Source organism: Plectropomus leopardus, chromosome 13 (assembly GCF_008729295.1).
Source record: "Plectropomus leopardus isolate mb chromosome 13, YSFRI_Pleo_2.0, whole genome shotgun sequence".
In the NCBI taxonomy this organism is placed as follows: domain Eukaryota; kingdom Metazoa; phylum Chordata; class Actinopteri; order Perciformes; family Serranidae; genus Plectropomus; species Plectropomus leopardus.
Window position 1 is genome coordinate 4,126,584 of NC_056475.1, and position 19,298 is coordinate 4,145,881.

At 38.4% G+C, this 19,298-nt stretch overlaps 1 protein-coding gene across 1 annotated transcript in view; it reads right to left on the reverse strand.

Moving 5' to 3' along the window:
• uvrag (UV radiation resistance associated gene) overlaps positions 1–19,298 on the reverse strand; it is a 119,497-nt gene that overhangs the window by 73,887 nt on the left and 26,312 nt on the right. Inside the window, exons 8-10 of the mRNA XM_042498843.1 lie at positions 17,040–17,166; positions 4,325–4,409; positions 736–823 (exon numbers count right to left, since the gene is read on the reverse strand). Coding sequence (XP_042354777.1) covers positions 736–823; positions 4,325–4,409; positions 17,040–17,166 — 300 coding nt within the window. The remainder of the gene's footprint in view (positions 1–735; positions 824–4,324; positions 4,410–17,039; positions 17,167–19,298) is intronic.

Consider the following 19,298-nt stretch of genomic DNA (forward strand, 5'->3'; position numbering starts at 1 on the left):
TACATTGATTAGTTCTTGTTTTGTCTTTACTGATTCATTCTTCCCTGATTTGATCTGAGGTGTGTTTGCTAAATGCTGGGTCAAAAACTGGGAATATTCATGTTTAAAATAATAATAATAATTTGTTTTGTTTTTTTTATTTATTTATTTATTTTAAAAGAGTTGGGGGGGTAGGATTTGATTGAAGTATTCACTTCTGAATATGTCTGATGTTGTTTTTCTTACTTATGTTCTAGTTTTATTCTCCCATTTCATATTGCAAGTTCCAAATAATATAGGATCTAAAGGCATGTTGTGTTTATGAGAGTGGCATGGCCAATGCGAAAAATGCCATTATAGGGGCCTCCAGCCATCTTTGCAAAAAAAAGCGGCAACGGCTGGAGATTTGCTGTACGTTTTACGGCCCTATCAACAAACTTGTGAACAACCCCCTTGAAGAAATTTAGGTTTTTTTTTTTTTTTTTGTTCGGGTTTTTTTTTCGCCAAATGTTTTAGAAAACAGGGTGGCTGTAATATTCATCAGGCAAGTTTAACAAAGAAAGTGTTGACTTTGGATGATCTCCTAGGACACTGCAGTAACAATAACATTCAGAATTAGACATTGGAACTGTTGCACAAATAATGATCGGCACCGTTTCTGCTTGATCAAAGCGGCGGTTCTGTAACCAGATAATTCTTTGCAGTTGGCTTGTCAACAATGTGTTGTGCAGCAGCGGACCGTCACGTTCAACTCACCACATCAATGGGGTAGATGTAGGAAAGCTCGGAGAGGAGCTGACGACAGCGGAAGGTGAGTTGAGCGTTGGACTTGAGGAACTGCTCTCTGGGGAGACAAAACCAGAAACAACGACGATACAATGAGTAACCTGCTAGCAGAGGGACACCTAAGAAGAAGCAGGACACTGGGAGTGGCACGAAGGACTAGAGAAAGAGCAGAGATGAGATCGTAGGGGAACAAGTGCAGCTGGAAGAGAGAGGAGGAAGTGGAGATGAGAGGCCGAAATTATCCAGGCTAGTTACAGCTCCACGGGGACCCACTGTGAGACATAAAGGTAATTAAAGCTGGTGAGAATATAAATGATTTATGACGAACAGAGAGGAGAGTTTGCAGCACGATAATGTGGAATCGCAGGTTGGTCCTTATGTGGATGAGAGCTAAGTGACTCATCAGTGAGTCGATTAAGTACAATTTAACTGTAATGAAAATGACTCAACTGTCAAATTACTAGTGATTTTATATCCAGTCGTTCCAGTCATTTATGGTTGTGCAAGTCAACTCATTATAAGATCAGGCTGCGGGACATTTGGCAGTTATGGCCTGTGAAAAGTACTGAAGTCTTAATATTTGTCTTACAGTGTTAAGTACGGAGTAAGGCATTACTGTGTGACAGTGTGTGTGTATAGTATATTGTTTTTAGGGGTGCCACAGACCCAGAACAATATGTGAAACAAGTTGGAAGAGTAAGTTTACACTTCAGAAAAAGTAGTTTGGACGCTGTGTTGTCTGACCAAAACAATACAAAAAACTGTTTATTCCTGATCCAAACGGCCACATTTTAAGGCGGGGTGAAAAGCCATCCATCACTGACATAAAATACCTAATATCTAATACCTAATAAAGGGTGTCTACAGGTATGAATCACTTAAATTTAATGCTTTTTAAGGCCTTTATTTTCAAGAAACATTTTAGACATATTTAAGACTTGTTCTTCTTTAAGCATAGCTGGTAAGTATGAAGGTAGTATACATACTGTATGTGGCCCTTTAAATTAAAGACATTCCTTTATTGGCACGCATTTCAGTTGTCTGAGTCAACTACTTTAATTTATTTTATTGTATTTTATTTATTTTATTGGTTTTAACTTAGGTGTGCTTTCACTTTGTCTGGTTTATCTATTATTTTATTTTCTTGTTTTGGTTTTACACAGGTGTTCTTCATCTTTTATTGGTCTATTTATTCCATTTTTAGTTTGTTGATTTATTTTAATTCATATGTATTATTCTCTTTACATGGTCTACTTTTAGAATTATTATTTTATTTAATTTTAACATTTTTTTTGCAGTTCTGATTCCAGCCTTTGTATTTTTATTGGTTTATTATTCATCTTAATCATTATTTTATGAGGTTGTTTTATGTAAGTTTTTAATGGATTTGATTTACTTTTATAGTTGTAGCTGGCTTTGTTTATTGCCTACAACTTCTACTTTGCACTTTGTGCAGCAAATTGAGCTTCCATCCGACCTTCCTCTGCCTCCTTTTCTACATCTATCACTCCAACATCATCTCGGGGCTCTGTGAGCTCGGCGATGTAACCGAGATGGAGTGAGGACGACTGTAGCACGAGGTGGGAGGTCTGAGTTTGGTTGGGAAGCGGAGCCTCTGGCCTAAATCTGCCACCATCTTCCAATTCCATGATCCGCCCAGCTGCCCAGTATTAAGCTGTGTGAAACCCTTTCTAAATGTAAAACATTTACAACATCTCTGTAACTAAAAAAGCCCTGCGTTTGAAAGAGTAAATATAACACGACTCTTCCAGGACTGTCTGGGTATCACAGATGATCGGCTGCTGTGTATGAACGGTGTGTGTCCTCTGCATTACTAACACCACCACTTGTGGGTAATAGCTCATCGTTTCATGCAGATAAAAAGGGATTTGGGGGGAAAATGGTTATTGAATGTGATGCATCCTCCCATCCATGCTCCTTGCCTTCCACTTGAATTTCCCATTTGGCTTTGCCTGCGGTTAGCAGTCTCTTATCATTTCCCTTTCCAGAGTGCAGCTGCTTCACGAAAGAGGAAACAGATTGGTGTCTAATGATCGTTTGATCTGAATTCACTCATCTGCCCAGCAGGCTTTGCCTCATCTAACTGGTTAAGCCCAACGTGCCAGCCTTTCGCAAACCACTTTCCAAAAACATGCAACTCATGCATCCCCAACTGTCCATCTTAACCCTTTGAAACCTGGGGAGTAGGCAATGGGCAGCTTAGAAAGAATTGAACCAAGAAATCAAGAAATGCAAGAAATCAGTAAAAAGTAAAAAGTACAAGAAAATTACCAGAAATTAGAAGGAAAAACAAACAAACAAATAAATAAGAGGGAAAAAAACACTGAAAAACTAGGAAATAACCTGAAAAAAATCACTACAAATGATAAAAATCTGCTAAATAATTTGAAATGTATAATGACAACAATACATAAGCATATACTTGCATGCAACTGGCAATTGAAATTTCTTCTTATACATCTATTAGAGAATGGGGCCCCTGGCTGGACTTAAAAGTTTGTTTTAATTTTTCAGTGATAAGTTGGATAATTTTTTACACTTTTGACCTCAAACAATTTTCTAAATGAAACTGTGTGAGGAGTTTACAGGATAAATCTTCGGTGGATCTGCAAAAATTAAAAAAAAAAACTTAAGTAAATTTATTCAGTTACTTTCAACCACTGGTGACCAAAAAGGAGATGGTTTAAAAATAAGCTACTGGGATTTTAAAAGGTAAAGTTTTTTCATGCAGCATGTAATTTGAAGCAAATCTGAAGCAAGTGTAAAATCTTTTTTGTGTGTTAGCAGTGAAAATAAACAGACTATGACGGAACAGCAAACGGAGCTCTTGCACCGACGTTTTTTAAAATGTGTACTAAACGCAACAACTACAGCTTTAACTAACAACACCATAACTAAAGGAACCCTCACTGATCCCTTTTAACCCCAATTTTGTGAGATAAGCTGTTTAACAGCGGCCGTGAAATATTAAACAGGAATGTGGAGGGGCATGTTCAACGTAAAGTTTCCATGCAAGTTTCTTCTTTTTTAAAAAGTTAAATAAAAAGAGACATTTCCATGAAAAAACATCAACGACAGATATTTCCAAAGAATAGATGTTAGGCAGATGTACAAGTGTCGGGGTTAATTTCCTGTTTGCTGGGTCTCTTGGCCCCTGCTGGCCTTCCTGGGGCCCTGGTTTACCCTCTGCGACTGCCAGGTTCTTCTCAAACAAACAAAGCTGTATCCAGGGTCGGCACCCGCTGAACACGTCTCCCCGCAGGCCAAGGCAAACACGGGCCAACAGGCTTTTTAGCACAATGTGCAAACTCTCCGTTAAGAGCACATAAATAGACAGCGCCGGCCGCAAAAACATCACCTTGTTTTGAAAGAGCAAGGTGGGAGGCAGGGAGCGGGGTGTAGACCCATCACTATTCAATGTGATTGAGCAACACGTCAGGTCACATCATTTAGTGGGCTCTGGGTAATGTCAGACGGGGATAAATTCAAAAAATGTACGCAGACATAAAGCAATATCTAATTACAGGTTCACACATACCTCTTAGCAGTGCATTCCTTCTGCAGCTTGGTTAAAGACTCTTTCTCCTCCTTCAGACTCTCGTGCTGAGCGGAGAACGCTTCCTCTGACAGAGACAAAAAAGAGAGAGAAAAAAGTAAATTATTAGGTGTTCTGCGATGTCTGAACAGCCAGGTGGGCTTGTGTTTGGTTGGCTGCCATCCACTGTTAAACTTAAGCGAGATCAAACAGCTCTTTTGATCAGGGCCAAAACCATTTCCTTTTGACACCACATAAAACCAAACAACATGTGTATGCAAATTACAGGATTTGTCAAAGTCTGTAAATACAGAGCCGGGCAAATAAATAAAGTCTGACAGATAAGGGACGGTGATGATACAGCTTGTGGAAGTTTTGCAACTGCAGCGTTGGCAGGCTAACAATACCTCAGTGCAGCGCAGAACCAGAAAAGAAGCAAAGTATAATTATGGTTCTAACCGAATATTTCTGTAATCTGTATTCATACAGCTTCAGATATGACTTATGGTTCCACATAGTTTAAATAAACACGAGGTATGGCCATTTATTGCACATCAAAACATATCTGTCAAAACGATTCTTTAATTTTAGCACATCATTTAATTTTGACATGACTGATGAATTCTGTTTTGTAGCAATTATTACATATGAACTCTATTATAGGTAAATAGGTAGACAACGCAGTGATTCAGAACAACCAAACCACATGTTTGCTACATATTTTTCCCCCACACTCCAGAATAAACAGAGAAATTCATTTAGTTTTCTATCTTTATTTCACGCTGAAAAAGGAAAAGGAATATGGACAACTGTATGCCAGAAGAGCCAAGACGTGAAACTATGCTGACCACTTTCAAATCCCAAGACCTGCCTGTTTAAGACTGCTTTAAATTCATTTTCCTTTAAATCAGAATAATTTGTTAGTTTGTGTTATTGTTTTAATTCTGTGTGATTTGATTATTTGGTCTATTTTCATCGTTTTACTGTCTGCTTTAGCCTGTTTTATTTTATTGTTTTCATCAATTGTTTCTTGTGCTTCTTGTGCACTCCAAAAATGTAGAAAAATAGGATTATTGTAGAGGGTAAATAGGCTTTATACACCAAATGAAAATTTAAATGGCACGTTTGTTTTTGCTTCCATTTTTTTACAGGTTTAAGGTAAAAGATCTAAGACTTTTTATTGCATTAAACAGATATATCTCTCATTTTTTTTCTCTAAGGTAATCCATCCATCTGACGTAGAACATATCAAAATGCTGATTTAACAGCATCGTTACACAGGTGTGCCTTGGGACTCTCATTTTTTATAGGATTTCACATGACAATGACATGCAACGAAAATGCATTTTTTTGGTCACAGACACCCAAAAGAATCAGAAATCAGAGTTGCCTAATGCAGTGTCACACAACTTTAACTTCAACAACTTTGTAAACAAAACTTGAAAGTTAAATATATCTTCTGAGTGCATAAGAAGTCTAAGCTCTTTAACTTCAACCTGTGAAAAATGGGAGCAAACGTGCCGGGTTTTAATTTTTTTTGTTCAGCATGCACGAATTTGCCTGGCTTTTTCTAAAGGGACTTAGAGGATTGTGAGAGTGACCATCAGGTGCAACAGCTAAAGGACTGTGGCTGTCGTATCAGACCACAGTGGTGAAGAGAGAGCAGAGCCACGAAATCAAGGTCCTCGTGCCAAAAATCACATACGCTTTCTGCTCACACTGTGAATATAAACATCGGTAATGAGGTTTCTCCCCGAGGTGGCTGGCCTCACGCTTAATGACGAGGGGAAGAGCTCGGCCTTGTTGGCGAGTCACTGGGCCTCCGCAGTAAGATGAACCCACAGAGGTGTCTCCGTCAAATGACAGCTTTCATCTGCGTCGACATCCCTGATACTCAACTTGCTTTGTTTGGGGCCACTTTTGCAAAATGAAAAGGAGGCCGGGGGCCAGTCACAGCAGCCCCAAACATGTTTCTAGGATTTTAGGATATTTCAAGGATTTGGGGACATTTCTAAGATTTTAGGACATTTCCAGAATTTTAGGACATTTCTAGAATTTGAGGAAGTATCTTGGATTTTCTGATGTTTCTAGGATTTGAGGACAGTTCTAAGATTTTAGGATGTTTATAGGACTTTAGGACGTTTCTAGAATTTTAGGACATTTCCATGAGTGCAGGACATTTCTAGGGTTTTCGGACATTACTGGGATTTTACAATGTTCCTAGTATTTTAGGACATTCCTTAGATTTAAGGGCATTTCTAGGATTTAATGACATTAGGGGCTTAGGACCTCTGTCAGGGGTGTGTGTGGATCCACCACTGGCACTTTTTTAAATAAATGAGCTCTATCTTGATGCTGTTTTATGCACTCTGGTCCCTTATGTATACTCAAAGCACAAAAACAACTGCCAGTGTGAATCACTATCAAGTAAGCTGAGTATCACTGCTCTACATATTATTCATACTGGACCTGACCTGGAAGAGCGGGAGGACGTTGGTGATCTTAAGGAACCATCAAAGTCTGTTAACAGGTGTTTGGGAGTACGACTGCATATTTTAAAAAGTCACATAAAGCCTTTTGTGGCTCCAGATAGAGCTGCATAAAGTCTACAAAATTGCTTCAGGTGATGTCAGTGTGAGTTGGGGCTCTAAGTCTGAAAATTGTGGCGTTAAAAAGAAGTGGACTTATCAGACATCTGTAGCCCACTCCTCGTCTAGGCCTAAGGCTAGTGTCTGCAATCGATTTGCATTGTGGGTAATGAAGGTGGAAGGTTTTGACAAGAAAGTGTGTAGCATAAAAAAAAAGACAACTCTGTAGTTGTGCTGCATCTGTTTTGATTTCTTTTTAAACTGTCCATCATAGAGTGTTAATGGGATGGCTTTTTTTTTTTTTTTACTTTTTTTCTACTTCTCAGTAACCTACCCTTGTTTTTACCTGCATTCTTCTATTGAAAATAGACAAGAAAATCCTCCACAACGGCAAAAAAAAGGGACACCCTTTTTGTCGAGCTTTCAATCCACCCTGAGTTAACCGGGTCAAATGACAGCAGCTGGCAGATAAGTGAGTTTTGAGCAATTAAGAAATCACATTTGTAATCAAATGGATCACAAGACCTGGTTTTATCACATATTTCCACCTCACATCCATGCTGCTCAAAATGACACCATAAGGGTGGAAGAGGAGATACGTCGACAGAGATGGAAGAAGGGAGAAAATAAAGGTACTCAGAGTATCTCTATCAGATTAGCAGGGAAGACAGATCGAGTCAGACAGAGATCAGAGAGGCCACCCCCCTGTTGTGAGGATGACATCAAACATATTTTAACACTGACTACGTGGGCCTGGATTGCACTCTTGCTTTCATGTAATGCCCAGCTCTGTCCTATCTATCTTCTCATTCTTTTATCTGTCTAACCTGTTCCAGTCGGTATCACGGTATGGACAGACACACTGCCGCAAAAACCATGGCAGAACACATGCAGAAATCTGGCCAATTGTGTGTCGACACACTTTTTTACTTCTATATCAAAGATGACTGGTGGGATTAGGATCCGAAACGTGGTTTGGCTACACAATGCTACAAGGCTGTCCCACCTGCTGGTGAAACCGATGCTGAAAAATTATTATGTGACGATAAATCAGTTGGGGAGCTCACTATAGCATTCTGATTATATACATGAGAAAATGTAGAGTAAAGGGCCTTTCCATACACATGTACTCACTTGGCTTTCTTGGCTTGACTCAGCACAGCAGCTGAGCATTGCAAGGATTTGCATTTCCATACAACAGAGCTACCAGTTTTAAGTAGGGCTCGGCGATATGGCTTTCAAATATTAGTGCAATACCTTAAGGCATGATATAAACTGCGATATTTTTAAATATCCATGAATAAAAAAATTAATGAACTGCAGTTACAATAAAGTTAAATAAAGTAGCTAAATAATAAAGTTGAATACACTACTGTTATAATAACACTTAATAAAATGTGGCTTAAGGAAGTGAGATGAAGTTATTTTATAATGAAATTTTTAAAAGTATTGTTAGAATTAAATAAATCAGAGCAGGGAAAGGACCATGGTGCTTTTAGTTTTGAAGGACCTGGCTTATCTCAGGGAGTTTAACGCAGCACCTTTTACTATGGGTATTCATTCACTGTGACTGGGCAACAAACTTACAGCTCTCCAATTCAAATATTATTAACATTTGCAAGTCGCACTGGTGCTCTGAGGCTGCAAAATGTGACTAAATAATCATGATCAGAGCTCTGCAGAGACAAACACACGCCTCACACTACCGCCACTACTACTCATTAAGTTAAACTGTTATTGTAGTGCTGCTAAACATGATGATTTATTCTCTGTAAGCTGAAGACAAACTAACAGCTCAGCAGTTCATATATTAATAGTATTTTTAAATTGCAGTGGTTCTCCATGATTACAAAATATGACTTAGTTTGGAGCTCTGCAAAAGCTCTGCTCTGTGTGTGTGTCTGCAGAGGCGGAGAACTGCAGGATAGAGCGAGAGAACAGAAACACCGGTGGCTTCTTAAAACAACCTGACAATTTATACTCAAAGTTTGCAGTATATACTAAATGTATATACTGCAAACTTTACATCGCAAATGGAATAAGCTGCAATACTTCTAGTATATTCAATATATCGCATCTTTAACTTATGACTCCCTGGTGCTTTCTTACTGTTTGAGTTTTTTAATTTTGTCTTGGCACTGCATAAACATACACCAGATACCAATCACCTTCAGTTTCAATGCCTCAGAAGCACTGGTGTAGTGCTGCATTACTGCACCGGAACAACAGCTCGCCACTTTTTTCTCCAAATATTCGCAGTTGTATAATAAGGTTGAAATTCGTATGAACTTTTCAGCATTTCAACGTCCAAGCATCACTACAGCAAATGTCTTGCCAGAGAGCTAATAAAACAAATGGAGTGGTCAAAGTTGTCACATTGACATTTAGAGTGTGTTGATTGATTCACTACATGAGCTTGTGCACTGAGCAACATGCAAGAAAATATTCCATCTTAAAAACTGCTAGTAGCTGCCAGTGACCTTTGAGCTGCACAGTGAATAAATGTATTTGCATGCATATGAAAAATGCATCACTCAAATTTTTCATCTGCATTACGAACACTGTTGACAATGTCCATCTAAGCCTCTTGGAGATGCATTTTGGAACTGCTTAATTTCAGCACAACTCGGTACAACTTGTTGCATGTAACCTTGTAAAATGGTTTGGTTTGGCTCAGAACATCCAAAAAAGCCAATGGAAAAGCCCCATAAGGTCCACTGGCAAAACACAGAAGGCTTTGTGGGATTCTGAAGGAACTCAAGCTGCCGAATGTGTAATCATTTTGCTGGTTTAAGGGTTTGTTCAAACTGGTCTGACCAACATGACCTCTGTATAAGAACAGAGTGTATATGGACCAGAAGAAGTACCGCTCTGATACATGTCAGCATCAGTGTGATTTATTAAAAGAATATTTATCCAAATTAAACAAAATACAGCTGATCACCAAGGCTTTAGAGAAACATTTATCGTTATAAATTAGAGGGCAAAATGCTCATGAGGAAATCCCACACACAGAATCTTTAAAGGCGCATGTGATCTGGTTTATGTTAAAACTATAAATGATCTAACAGCGTATTAAAAAGCATTGCGGTGTTACGTTTCACTTTGCAAGATCATTATCAAGTGACCTTTCATCCATGTAGCATTTAACAGAGCCTTGTAAAATGATGAAAATAAAAATGGTTTAAATATAGCGTGAACACCATCAACTCCAACCGCCAAGTACCACTAATAAGGAAATGAGCTGAAAAGCACAATGAAACCATTTCAAAAGAATAAACTATATTAACGTCTGGGGAAAACTGCATTTACGAAACTCAGTGAAGATATTAAAGGGACAGGTTACCCCAAAATATTTTTTTTTATATTTTTCTTTTGGGTTGAGTTGCTGAATGTTTAAGATATCAGCTGTAGATGTGTCTCCCTTCTCTCCAGTATAATGGAACCAGAGTTAAAAAACAAGATGCCTCAGCGACTCGAGCGGCCCTGTAACCATAGTAACTCATTCACTCCTGCCCGGGTGCTGCTGTCAGAAGTTATCTGTTATTTCTTTTTCACTGGGAGAGAATGCATTTGTGGAATGAGAGTGAGTGAAAAGTGTCAATTGCATGTTTCTCGTGGTCAATGAGAGAGTTGTCAAGTTACTATATTCATAATTTTTGCGCAACTCACACAGTGCGTTTACATGCAGTTACATGCACCCGCGTATGTAAACACTGCATCGAAGACATCCCATGTAAACAGTTGACCTGAAATCTTGAATCAGATTGAAAAAAGTGTGCATGTAAACTCTGGTAATAAGTTATCATGGAATGCGAATATATGAAAAAAAAAAATTTGGACAAAAACGTGAGATAGAACAAAATAATTATACGGTAACAAAATATACATTTAACAACAGTAAAGAAGAGACTTTGTTTTTAAACCTCAGTTCTTCATGTTAAATGAGTAAAAACATTTGGGCGTGACACAGAAACAGAGGGGGATGTCGGGGGGGTTAACCCAAAAAAAGAAAAACTTTGAAACACATCCTAGCGAGTCATTACACAGAGTGTTAGACTGCACCAACTGTCAACCCTTATCGTCAGTCAAAATGGCAGCCAGCTGAGGGGAATGTGTAAAGCTGCTGCTAAAGGAGCCCTAATGATGATAGCTTCAATATGAAACCTTTTCTCTGAGGTGACAAATACCTCCTCACACCATACCTTCACAAAAATGTGCTCCTTACACTCAAGAAACCCAACCACTGAAATTTATTGGTCAGGAGCCCTGGCTCTGTTACAGAGCGTGAGAATAACTACCGTTACTAAGTACAATAAACGCCGTTCAAGGACCTGATTTATGTCATCTGCTCAAGGTGGAAGGAGGGAAATTAGACTGGAGGAAATTGTGACAAGAGTGTGACCCCACCAAAACCAAACCCATTAATTCTGGTGGGAGGAAAGAAAGGCTTTTATTTTTAAAATTCACAGCCGAAAAGAGGGAAAAAACTGTGGTCATGCCCACATGTCCTCAGTTATGGATTGTGTGAAAGACATGCAGTGGACTTAGCGTGAGTACGTGTGCATTGCAAGGAGAAGAAGAAAAACACCAGCCTTTCTCAAGTCTACACTGCTGCTATGATTTCACTGTAAATCAGCAGGCACTGAACAGCTAGTCGTTAACCTGTCATCAGGACGATACAGACTGCTGATGTTTTTCAGTGCTTATCATGCTAACACTGTCTAGGATGGCAAAGAGGCATCAGCAGGTATGCAACAACACTCTAGTAGTTACTTCACGAAAACATGAACGCCCAACTTTCATCTCTGCCAGCTCACATGTCGACGCACACACCTGCAGAATCCCAAATGCATGTTTGGGTTTTCTGGGCCACTTGTTTTGAGAGAGGCCAGTTTCCTGGGAATAACAGGTTGATAAGAGCTACTCACTAATGGGCACTATATGACTGTATAAGACCACACAACCAGGTACGGATGAGATCCTAAAGAACGTGACCAAGAATGGGGATTTACAGTCCACGTGGAAAGCCCTCTGGAGATATATAACATAGCAACGTACTTACACATCCTGTTAAACTGTCAATAAAACTTGAAAAGAAAGCTGTGCCTAATAAGCGCTGGAATGTGTGAAAATCCAGCAAGTGAAACACTCGCTTTTAACTGAATCAAGATTGATCATTAATCAGTCCCTCCAGGTTTTCAGCCATGTTGCAAGATTCAACATTCAGTTTGCCATTTTCCTTATGTATCTGCATACATAAAAAATGTAAAATACTGTTACTCCAGTCCACAGCAGTGCAACAGAAAAGAACAATATATATATTAAAATAACTATTGATGTATATCTAGAAATTTCCTGTTAAACACAACCCTATAAAAACTCGATTTAAAACTTTAGTTAAGAACAAAAGAAAAAGGTACAAGAGCAGCTACATATAGCAGCAATCGCAGCAATTAAGGCAAATTCTGCGCAATCATGCAATTTTGTACAATCACCACAACCTTTCCACAAATTGGACTATTTAGAATGGGTAAAATCCCTTTCTGGTAAAGCCGCCTGCAGTGTATTGATCCACTCACCCCCTCCTTGCCCCCGCTCTCTTTCTTTATCATGTGACAACTGCTGTACCTGGGCCAAAGTCACATGCAGTGACAGGGATAACTGCTGGCATCACACAGCTAACATTACCAAACCTTTAGTAATGGGTTTAATTACTGAGTCAAGCCATTTCAATGTCGGGTGAAGCCTATATCCAGCTGTCATTGGGCGATAGGCGGGGTACAACCTGGACAAGTCACCAGACTATCGCAGGGCTGACACATATAGACAAACAACCATTCACGCTCTCATTCACACCTACGGTTAGTCACCAACTAACCTGACCTGCATGTCTTTGGGCATAGATGGTGTCTATGGCTCAATCTTCCTGACTGGTTCTGACGTACCACAAAGAAAACTTTGGACCTCATTTTCTTTAATACTGTTGTATTTTATGGCAATATTGGCTCTGAAAATGTATCATACCATCATGTGCATGCTATGTTATTGTATTTTTTTTTGTTGAAGTTTTACATTTTTAAATACTTAAAACTGCCTCAATTATCACAACTAGGACACATTTTTTTTGAAAAGCTATCATCAAATCAGGCATTTCAGGCAATTACAAAAGCAGCCCGCAAAATCCTGGGGGGACTGATTAACGGGTAAATAAATCATCAGTCCTTAGCTTAGCAACCAGCTTGTCTGATGAGTAATCTGTTTGACTGGATGGGACTAAATTTGCTTCTTCAAATGTGTGTGTGTTTTGACAGACAAGCCTCCAGAGGAAACTTTCAAAATGAAATTTAAGCTTCCATTGATAAAACCATGTGTCTCCGAAATGAAAGATGAGATCAGATGAAACAAACACGTTTTGGTGCCAATCTAAATATAATCAGACACAAAATCAGCTGCTGTATGAAATGCTGTAAACACCTGACTCCGTGAGTATCCTGTCTGTAATTAATGCAGGGCCTTTTTCCGATAGTGAAACAAATGAGAATGTGCAGGCTGATTAGAAGAGTTAAACAACAAGCTGGGAGTACAGCAGAGCCCGGCAGCATATGGCTTTTAGCTTTTGAGTTATGAGTCTGGGAAAATACAACAAGATTTTCAGCGAGCCCTATTCAGCAGCAGCATTTCAATTTATCCCAAAATACCTTTTCCCCTCTTTAACCAGCTGAAGGAATTTCTTCTTATGTTTCTTAATAAGCACTTGTCCAGTCTGGAAAAAAGCCATCAATGAGCTGCAGAGCCGGAGAGCAGCGAGTTCTTTTGGCTGTAGACGACGTGGTGACAGGTAAAGAGGCAAAGGATTAACGGCCTTTTTTTTTTTTTTTTTTTTTTTGAATTGCAGCACAAAGAGAACTTCTCCGTGAACCTTCCTTAGTGGAGTCTTTTTGTGCGTGTCTGCATGTGTGTGCAGACTACATGCTAATCATTACCAAGCCCTTCCTCAGGTTGGTGGCTCAGTGAGGCGCTGCTGCCCTTTGGTCAAAAAATGAGCTGATTTTACTGACACAAGGGGCCCTCTTTAAACAATCTATAGCACATGCTTCAAAGTGTATGGCAAGAGTGTATTTAGGGCGTGTCTCCACCTTGCTGGTTATATGGTGGATAATCTGGGCGCAAAGTGACGCGCAAGGGGTCAGAATTATGTCAGATGAATCGGATTTGGCTTTTCCAGACAAAGTTTTAAAATCTGAAAGGGCTCAGCGGGACGTTCTGTGTGACCCCAGCATTCACATGGGATTGCAAACAAGCTAAATTTTTCTAATAACAGGTTGCAAATGTGCAACATCCTTTGCCGACACTAAATCTCAAACACATGCCTGCAACGTAAAACTTGCTATAAGCTGTAAATTCACCACTTCTAAGCAGAGGAGCAGCCTCTCCTCCTTCGTGCCAAGTATCTCCCCTGTGCTGCTACAGGTGCAGAGCTTCAATCAAAGAATACTGTGAAACTCAAGAGCAGTCAATCCACAGCAAAGTCGGGAGACCAAAACACCCCCAGAAGCACAGTGCACAGCACACAGACTAGCAAAAAAACAAAAAAAACAGTAACAGCGTGATTTGAAGCTATCTCAGTCGACTGAGGGCTCGCCAACTGATGATTACAATCTCAGACTTTTAAGGGGAAATCCTAGTTTTAATTCATCATGTTTATTTTAGACATAAAATAAATCATTCAGAGTGTCATCTCTTATTCCCCATAAAAAGCCAGGTGCACCTGCAGCTGTTAACTGCTGTTTACGTGGTGGATTCAGCAAACTGGAGCAGCGAGTGGTTTTCTGCTAGTCAGAGCAGTAATGTAATCGCAGCAGATATCATGTGATATTTGAGCAGCAAAACCAAAAACTGTACTTAAACTTAACAGAGGAAACAGAACAAAACTTTTAGCTTCTGAAATAATCCATGATGCATCAATGAAAAAAAGAAACAATATAATGCTTAATCTTAACTTATGTTTACTATATAAGTTTACACAAAATTTATCTGTATTAACTTAATTTCATGAAGTTGTTGCAACTTAAAAAATGACATGGGAGATTACCTTGTTCTTTCTTCAGGAAACCCTGTTAGTCTGACTTAACTGGATCGTGACAAAGAAGCTTTTGTCAATGGTGAAGTTAAGAGATTTAAGAGTTCTGTTTTTACCATGTTTAAGAAAACACAAATATAACTGACTAGTTTGCAACCAGCAGAATACAGATACATACAGCCCAGTAAACCTGGATTACTTAAGTTGCTAAAACTTAAAAAGATTGATTTAATTTAACTTAAGTTGCAACAATTTCACAAAATCAAGTAAATATTACTAAATTTTAAGTAAACTCAACAATTAGATATAAAGTAAATATAAGTTAAGATTAATATTTATATTTACATACATTTTTTAGGGCAATCTATTCCCTAGATTTTTCTTAAGTAAAATCAACTTGTCAGATTTTACAGTGTGGTTACATATTAATACGTGTTTGGATTTGTGTGTGTGTGTGTGTGTACAACCCAAGCTTCACTAAAACTGCCTTTTTTATTTTGCTATGAACAGTAACAGGCGTCAGTAAAACCCTCCTCTGCTCTCAGACATCAGGAGCTGCAGACTTCACAGGGTTAACTAAATGACACCACTGCACAAACACTGTCGCCGTGGCGGCCTGGCACAGGCTGCAAAACCACAGGAATGGCTCTATATTCTGTACATTATTGGGTACATATGGGTGTGTTGAGTGACTCCAACCCTCTGACTGGGAGCATGACAGAGGTTTCCTGTATGTGACAACACTCTTTACTGTGCTTTACTGTACGCCAAATGAACAGGTAATACAGCACGCACGTGGTCAGACAGCGATGAAACCCAGACCAACGTGTTTAAAATGAGAGTTTCCTGTACAATAAAATCATTTACTCAAAGTGATGAAATGGTAAATCTAGAAAATGTAAGATATATTTTTACAAGCATTTTAATAACTGAATTTATAATCTGATCTGCGGCCACAATCCATCTTCTTTGTTTTGTGACAAACTCTCCTTTAACCTTCATAAAAAGAGGCAGGTTACATTTTTTTCAGTTTTTTTTCTGGTCACGTACCACTAATTTCTAAGTACTAAGTATCTGCGCATCTCCCAGTCTATACTTGAATTTTTACCACCCTCTATTTATTTTTATCACATATTATGGTTGTTATTTCTTTAAACCTTGTTTTATGGTTTTTGTTTGCTTTTACTGTTTTGACATTAGTTGTTTAACATTTCTTTTTATATTTGTTTTTCTTTCATTTCTTTTCCACCTCTGTCCTTTCTGCAACTTATTTTCAGAAGTTATGAGAGTTATGGTATACATGTGCTTGCAATAAATTTATCATTTTTATTTTATTTATTTATTTTATATTTATAAATATTGTTAGGTTTCAAGTTTTAGCACTCTCACATGTAAAGCACTTTGAGCTGCATTTTATGTATGAAAGGTGCTATACAAAAAAATGTTTCTACTGCAGAGGTGGCCTAGTTTTATGTAAGGACCCTCTTTATATTTGGTAAATACTTTTTAAAATAATTTTTATTGCAGCAAAATGTATCTTGTGAATTGAAGAAGCAAGTGATTTTATTATTCTAATAGGCAATCAAATATTTAAATGTGTAAAATTAATCGTTTATATGATAAAAAAATTTATGCTTGGCATTAGTGTATTGATACAACAGTGCCACACAAAATATCGCAATACTGTGCTGTAATGTTTTTTGGTCCTCACTCGAGTATTGAATACACATTGTTGCTGAGTAGCTTGTGGCTGCATGCCACTTGTTGTTTCTGTGAAAATGCAAGAATATGGTGACAAGATGCATCACTCTGGATTGCAACAGTGGAGACAACTAATTATGTTCTAAGTAAATTATTTACTGAGCAAAGAATAACCATTCATCATATTGTATATGCAAAAAAACATAAACAAAGCACTTAATATAACTCTATAACCTCTGTTCCATCCTCCTTTTTTTGGAGGGTGGGATGACAGCAATGACGCCTACAGTGTGATATTAACAGGTATTATCAGTCCAAGTGTTGTGTTTGCACCTATTCGGCTCACCTTTCTTGTGAAGCTGCGCCCTCTCCTTCTGCCGCAGGTCTATCTCTCTGCCAAGTGCCTTCCTCTGCCGCTGCAGCTCACTGCGCAGCACAGCCAGACGCAGCTGCATGCACTCTCGCTCCTTCTTCTGCTCCCAGCAAACAGCAGAGAATGATAGGGAGAGAAAACAGAGAAAGAGGATAAAGAAAAATATTTACTATGTGGTCAAAGCCATTTTTAGTGTTTATTGCCCTTTATAAAGACCCCTAAATTCCTGATTGCTCCCCAAAAAACAAGATATGTTTTTGCAGGCTGATCCCATGTCATGTTGATTTAATGCACATATACTGGGCTAATTCTTGCCGTCAATAATCAAGAATCTACTGTCAGCATCTAATGACAAGTAGGATGGCGAATGATTTGGTAATTCAAAACATCTCGCTGAACCCCGAGATAAGTGGAACAGGTATCACAGCACAACGAGCAAAAGGAGCACTACAACTGTTTGGTTTTTTCCCAATTCAAAATTCAGTTTATCAAAGACAGAAATCATATGTTATTAATCAAGTGGAGCAAACAGTGCTTAAGTGATTATTTTACTAACTTTTTAAATCGACTAATTTCTTGCAGTTTGTGAAACATTTAATACCAAAGTGCTCATTGCAATGTTTCCATGTTTTTGAAAGAAAACTGCACCAATCCTAATTATCTTATTATGAAAATTAGCTTTAAATATAGTTTTTCCCTAGCTTTAAAAATAAAATTAATATTCTAGATCTAAGAATTTTCTTGCAATTTGTAGAACATTTCTTTGCAAGTTACTTAGTGCTATTTTTACTATGTTTTTGAAAGAAATCGCATCAATTTGCTCGGGGTCCAGAGGTTTAAATACTTGTAGAAAACATCTGAAAGCAGCACAAGGAAAGTGATGTTTTTCCAGGTTTCAAAGGGTTACGATGACTGGCGTCTCTGTCATCACGTATTCTGTGGCCAGCAGCAGCACCACGGTGCAGTCATTAGTCAACATCTTGCCCTCTCAGTGTTCCTTCATCAGGCTTCAGGTCTCTATCTGGTGGAGGCGGAGCCTGCAGTGGGCTCGCCATCTAATGAGGACCAGCAGTGAGGATTCATGGGCTGATGGATGTGGATGTGGTGTACAGTAGATGAAGGCGAGAGAGTGGGGGTTAACAGAAACATACGATGAAAAATGATAAGTCGGGATGAACAGATAGGGCAACTTCAAAACATGCTAAGAGATTTAAGAGGCGACGACTTGGGACTATGTGGATGGAGATTCAACAGAGAATGACACGGAGGATGAAGAGTGGGGAGGGAGAGAGAGAGCTGGCAGGATCACAGAGATCGAGCCTTGTTATTCATCCTGTAGTTTGCGAGCGGGAACTGTGGTATCACACACTCAGATAGCCATCGTGGCCTGGATCAGAGGAAACACAGATATGCTTCTTCTTGAAGACTTCTGAGGGCTTTGTAGCAAAAACAGAGCGGGGAATCAGACGCAGAGAGATAGAGCCTCCATCTCTCCGATGTGTCGCTCCCTGATGCTTGCATGTTAACCACCACTGGCTTTGGCACGAACAGAAAGCCTCCTAAACTTTCACTAAGCGACACTGTTGACAAAGTGTAAATATTTTTATTCTCACTAAGCCTGTTTTAAAAAATTTCATATTCATACTTGATAAATGCTCAAACATGATTTCAGCATCTCACATAATGTGTTCAAGGACCATCAGAAATGTGAAAATCTAACAATAATTTCTGTTTTTACAGTTTCTGGCTGTGATAAATGGTGTAATTTAGGCAATTTTTAGACAGCATAAACAGCATACCTTTCAAAAACTTCAGAAAAAAAAACAAAAAACAAAAAAATATGCCCTAGATTTTAAAGCTTTCTATAAGAAAGATTTTTTTTTCTTAAGAAAACATGACTTCCAACCCTAACCCTAAACTTAACATATTTCTTTTAAAAATAATAATAAAAATGATTAAGGTAAAAAACAAATAACAACAACAAAAATCTTTCAGTTTTAAAGAAAAATCACAATTTTTTTTAAAAAAGAAGAAAATTGCCAATTTTTATTTCAAAGAAAATGGTTTTGGAAGGTGTTTTTTCTTTGAAAAAAAATGGCAATTTTCTTCTTTTTAAAAAAAAATTGTGATCTCCAAAGTTTTCTATAAAAATGGGGAGAAAAAGGAAAAAAAACAGAAAACACCAAAACTTTATGTTTTCTATAAATAATTGCCAAAATAATTTTTTCTTTT